We start from the raw sequence: 6,000 nt of genomic DNA, 5'->3' as shown, positions 1-6,000 counted from the left end.
AGTCACCCCCACCTTTTCTTCGACTTCGCCATCGCGCCTCTCCTTTTTGTATTCCCTCTTTTAACCTGATGTATTACGAGCGCGGCGATGTTTCGACACCTGTGATTGAGACTGTGCTGCAGCACGTTCCACACAGCATTCAAGAAAGTGTGCGGTTCCAGTTAAGCAAAGCGTCATGCAAATACCAAGGAAAGCGCGATGCTTTCTTGACTTCTGTGACTGCGGTAGATATTGGATGCATTGGTATTATACACCCACTGGATACATCATTATGCTCACTTGTACTGAGTGAATTTCAGTGATCCAGTACAACGGCGCCGCCATAAATCATGCAAATTATGCCTTTACAAAGGGAATAATGTACAGTTTTAGTGTTCATCAGATAGCTTTTTTGTTCATTTTAAAGGTCGTAGTTTGCAGAGACGAAGAGCTGCACTGAATTTATATTAAGAGGTATTTCCAGTAAACTTCCTCAGTCGTTTCTACTGCCTCATGCACTGAACTGCATGAGCAAGCTCTGCCTCATCTCACCCTCTTATCTTTAATCTGTAGGCCTGTATTATTGAATTTAGTTCTCTGTTCATTTTAACCATAAATGTAGCTGATTGAGTCACGCACACGTAACATGCATATACAAACACAACGGAGCTGCCGTGCAAAGGTGCAACCTGACGCAGATGGACCGGTGGAGACGGGAATCAAACCTAAAACCCTTCAGTTTGAGGGATGCGTTGCTTTACCACTTGAACCACAGACGCACCACACAGCTCAACAGGAAGCACTTCCTTCCTGTGGCCGTCAAACTCGATAACGGTCCCCTGTAAACCGTCTCTTTGGTTTATTGTCAATCTCTTTTCTCATGTGTTCATTTAACTGATAGTGTATTTGCTTTAAATTACCATTAGAAGGACCCCATATTGTATATTTCTGTCGATAAGATCAGTGATTTTACAGTGAGTACAGTCGCGCACTGAGGGTGCTGTATGATTAATCTTCTGTAAACGCTCGGTCGATGTATTAAGCAGCTTCCACACCAATATAATTTACACCAATCCCCATGACTCCGCTGAGAGAGAAATTATACTTTCATAAAGGCTTGCATAACTGTCCATTACGGTGCAAGTGGAGTTAAAGTCACAGTAGGGGCAGTGTAACCTATAATGGAAATAATTGTTACACAATACAGCAATTATATAATCATCTCTTTAATTTCTCCTGATTGGGAGCAGATATATAAAGCAGTGCTTCACCTTGCACAGGATTCCCTGAATCCCCCCTGCAGCTTCAGGCTTTATTATAATAATAATAATATAATAAATAATAAAAAGCTGTGTAAAGTGTGAGCATGACAGCCCTTATTTCAAATATTTACCCAGCGCTCCTGAATTGTTGACCTTTATGTGGCAATGAAATGCAGTTTTACACTTTCCGTTGTCTGCAGGGGAATCCAGAGAGAGGAGGGGAATGATGGTCAGCGCCAACACTGGCAAGAATGGAGGAGCTGTCAAAGCCTGATAGATGAGCGTGTGAGAGAGAGAGTGTGTGTGTGTGTGTGAATGTGTGTGCTGCATTTTGTAGGAGTGACAGGGAAACGCATGATGTGGCATCAGCTCTGGCAGACAGACCAGACTGAAAATAGTGCCTTGTGTGACAAAGTGTGCCCAACACGGAGAGAGAGGATGATTTTTTTCCCCCTTTTTTTTTTCACACCAGCTTCCTTCCTATGGTAAATTGTAGGCCAGAGGTGGCGGAAATACGTCAGTTATGTGGGTTCTCTGAAGCTTGACTGCGTCTCTTAATTTCGGATGAAGGGAATGAGAGGGGGGAGAAGAGGAGATTTTAATCACTCCTGTCGCTTTAAGGACACTTATCAAAGCCTTATTATGCGAATAGAAAATACCACTGAGCAACTGAGCTGCCAAGGGACGGACTAGAGTGGATTTATAGGAAACTCTACATTATCTGAACTGGAATAGACCGCTTCATCGCCTCATGGAGTTTGATCGCACACTGGATGCTTGTCTTTTTCGGACGCTTCGGGTCATTTAGGAAATATTGCGCATAAGTAGCGCTCAGACTTGGGATCCTTTTTCTTTTCTCTTTTTTTTTTTTTCCTTCTTCTTTTTGCTCCTGAAGCGCAGAGAGGAATATTATGGCTTAAAAGTCATCTGCCACGGGATTATTCACTCCTCCGACAGCCCCACGACCGATCCGCGCTCGTTCGGCGAGGCGTTCGGTTTCGGACGGAGAGAGTCTCCGGAGCTCTTTTTCTCTTGACAGCCGCGGATCATGGATCGGCTCGGTGGGAAAACAACAGCGGCCAGCGACACGGTTCCTCCGCGCCGTCTGCGGCACGCAGCGAGCTCCGGCTTCCACCTCGCGCCTCATTATCGCCGCGCAGCAAAAGTTGCGAAGCGGGTGTAATGCGTGGATTTGTCACAGTTTGGCCGTTTTGCACCTGCTTTCGCCGCGTCGACACGTTCGGCGGCGGAATAGCGTCGCTCCGCTCTGCCCCTCCAACGCCTCCGTGGGATACTTGAACATTTTTCTTTTTTTTTTCTCTCTCTCTCTCTGCTTTATCTTTAATGGAGATTGAAGGGGTTTCCACTCAAGGTCATTGAGTGTTGCGAGGCTGTGTTTTGCGTTTTGTTATTTTTCAGGCGCTCTCTCGCGCGCGCACACGGCGCTGCCTTTCCTCGCGTGATAGCGCAGCGCATAATCGTCGGTCCGGCGCGCGTTATTACTCGTTGCCGCGCGGCGCGAGCGGCACGTACTGTGGAGTTATATTTCTATTCCTCCACCCCCCCACCCCTCCTCGCCCCCCTCCCCCCCCCGCCGCCCCGCAGCATGGATGGGAAGCTGAAGCAGGGTCGGAGATGCCGGGCCAAGCGGGAGAGGGTGCGGAGGCTGCGGGAGGCGGGGAGCAGAGACGCCCGCAGCCCCGACCCCAACTCCTCCTGCTCCGACAGGGAGGGACACAGTCCGGGGAGGGACGCCGCTAAGAAGGCGCCGCGCCCCGCCGCCGCCGCCAGAGCCCCCCGGCCCCCCCGCCGGAAGAGACGGGAGTCCAGCTCGCAGGAGGAGGACATCATTGATGGATTTGCTATCGCCAGCTTCATCAGCCTGGACCGTCTGGAGGTGAGGAGGAGCCGGTTCATTACCTGTCTGCATGCAGACTGCTGGGGGGAAAGGGGGGTGGGGTGGGGGGGGGGGGGGGGGGGGGGGGTCCTCTAAGCCCCCGCACCTTCAGTCACCCACCAAACCCCCAGAGGAGTTGTCTCATCTGTCAGCAGTTTCCTTGAGATGATGCTAATTAGATGCTGGATGACTCTTGCAATCATCTACTGGTGTAGATCTGAGGATCCCCCCCCCCCCCCCCCCCCAGGTGTCCCTGATCACCCCCTGCTTTCATTCACATCACACAGCCTCTTTGACACCTGTACACTTCACTGTATGTTTTATTTCCCCCCCCTCTAACTTGAAGCCCAGGCTGTGGAAGCGTGCTGCGGCACACCGCTCTGCTGACTGAATATCACAAGTTTGGTGAATGAGAAGTTAATCATTGGCAGCGTATGGTTTGCCCAGGAATATAAACAGGTGCTGTGCTGTCACCGTGGGCTCGGGCTGCTCTGATTCACTCTTTCTTCCCTCTGATAAAGCTGAATATTGCACCATTCATGTGTTCCAGCTGATAGCTGTGCTCCTGTCATTCCTGTGTGTGAGACGTCAGAAGAACGATTTCAGGAAAAAAGAGGAGGATCTGTTATGATCCTTCTTATTTGTCTCCTTTATCTCATTACGTTCCAAATGACAAATAAAAAGATTGCTCCCTGTGGGATGTCAGGCGCACTGACAAGACAGGCAGCCTTATGGCTCATTCTGGGAACGATAGCACTACTGTAGATGAAATATAAATCACAGCCTTTAATAACAGACGCAAATCATATCCCTGCGTTGTGTGTATTTTACAAAGATGACCTCATTTGAAAGCGTGCGGATGGTAGAATTCAATCACAGCCTCCCATGTAGGCTTAAATATGGTCATAATCAGTCAGGGTTGACTCCTGCCTCCTCCAGAGTGCTCAGTCAGAACAATGCTGGAATGCAGATTTGTGGCATGAAATTGTCAACAGTCGTGGAAAGATTCACTTATACTTGGAGCCGATAATCAATTCTCCACCTCCCATCTGTTAACACGTTTAACCTGTCGGGGTCATCAGTAATTATATTGCCGTTCCATTCGGCCCGGCCCTTCATGGCGTTTCAGAGTGGGTGTCAGAGCAGATAGGAGAGGAGCGAGGAGAGAATGCTCATGATCCTCTTCTCAGTGTAAGCAGGATAACAGATGAAAACATCTGGAGGAGAGAAAAAAAATCAAACTATCTAGCTACTCCAGAGTCTTTAAAACATAATGCTTGAAAGGAAGGATTGAGGAAGAGTATAAAGGGGGATGAATCCCGGCTGATAGCGCTGCTGTGCTGCAGCCCGGCTTCCGCCAGATAAACTTGTTACATGTTATCAAATGTCCATAAAACGAGTGTGTCGGTGCCCATTTTCCTCGGTTTGCATGAACGCAGTGCCCTGTGAGGCTATGTGTGTGTGTGTGTGTGTGTGTGTGTGTGTGGGTTTTCTGCCCTTTGTGCTTGCTTGGCTGCCACTCCTGACAAACGCTGACTGGGAAAGACTTTGAAGATGTCAAAGCAGCAGAGTGCTTTCTACCTGCGTCTTCTGCTGTCAACAGAGCCGTCCTGTCCTGACGGCCGCCGGCGCTCTTCCAGCTCGCTCCAGCTCGCATGTAGCATCACAGCGTTACTGCGTGCAGCTGTGTTGTGTTTTTTAGGGAGAGGTTTCCCCAGTGGACGCTAATAAAAGCGCTGCGTGTTTGTGTTGGAGGGTGAAAAGAAGCGGCATAATTATGAGGTTTTTGTTTTACACGTTTATCGCCGATAATAGTTTTCTCACTGAAGTGCTAAATGCACGTTGAGTGAACGCCGAAGAAAGGGGAAAAAAAAATACAGCCTGGAAGCTTATGTTTCAAGGCTGTGCAAATGAGGCATGATACGGCTCTATGTGAAATGATACTCACATGCCAGCTACTTCTTGGTAATTGGTCTGATTTGCATGCAAATGGCCTGTGCTTATTAAATGATGTTGGTGGATCTGGTACAATTATGAAAATGGATGTGCACCGATCGGTTCTGTTTTGTTTTTTTTCCTGCGTTGCCCCTTGATTTCCCATCCACCAGACAAATGGAATAACAGTGTTGACTTTATACTAATTTGATGTATTGTTTACAGTAAATGACGGCGCTAATCACGTTTGTTTCCGTGCGTTGCGGCGAGCGGCGCTCTCTTCTTGAAGTGCGTCCCCGGTGGAAACATCACATCATCGGCCATGACTCATGTTTTCACTTACTTGCTGTATGCTTGAGTGGAGCTCATGACCTGCGCTACCTGCGCTAATTACTCATCTATTACGAGGGGGGGGGGGGGGGGGGGGGGGGGTCGCAGCAGCCGGGGAATAGCTCTGACCTATTGCATCATGCTCCGATAAGCCGGCGCGGCCTTGGCGGCGAGAGCGCGCGGTGTTTTTGACCTCTCTGAAGTGACTGATGGACCTGCTCGGTGGAGTTTCTGTCAGGCCGCTCAGCACAGTCGCCGTCTCATTAGCGTTCCTCCAACATTAATATCCCATCCTCCCTTGGCTCAGTGAGCCCGTATGGCCAGTGTACCAATATTTACTCTCATTTAATCTTATTTCGTCTAATCTCTCTGTAATCCGTTTTCCTGTTCGCCTAAGCGCACCAGGATGAGCGTGTTTGATCAAATCCTCGACACCTTTCGGTTACTGAAAGGTGATTGTCCCACTTTTGCCTGCAAGTTGGGCTCAGTGGCATCTGTCTGTGGATGAGTTTCTCAGGCTCCCGTACGGTGGCCTCGCCCCGCTCCCCGTAACCTGCTTCGTTACAGCCGGAAGCAATTTGGATCCACAGCCGCATT

General features: G+C 49.1%; 1 protein-coding gene across 11 annotated transcripts in view; it reads left to right on the top strand.

Annotated features, from left to right (window-relative positions):
* The first annotated feature begins 1,741 nt into the window (after positions 1-1,741).
* The window catches only part of fbrsl1 (fibrosin-like 1), a 298,333-nt gene continuing 294,074 nt past the window's right edge, over positions 1,742-6,000 (top strand). For 10 of the 11 annotated variants that reach the window (XM_030104194.1, XM_030104190.1, XM_030104189.1 and 7 more), the window contains exon 1: positions 1,743-3,138. In XM_030104194.1, the coding sequence (XP_029960054.1) occupies positions 2,848-3,138 (291 nt within the window). In that variant the 5' untranslated portion in view covers positions 1,743-2,847. Of the gene's footprint in view, positions 3,139-6,000 lie in introns of all 11 variants that reach the window. The other variant, XM_030104195.1, reaches the window with a different exon arrangement.

This window comes from Salarias fasciatus, chromosome 12 (assembly GCF_902148845.1).
Source record: "Salarias fasciatus chromosome 12, fSalaFa1.1, whole genome shotgun sequence".
Taxonomy (NCBI): Eukaryota; Metazoa; Chordata; class Actinopteri; order Blenniiformes; family Blenniidae; genus Salarias; species Salarias fasciatus.
Note: the sequence above shows the minus strand (reverse complement) of the source record. Positions and strands in the feature narration are given on the sequence as shown.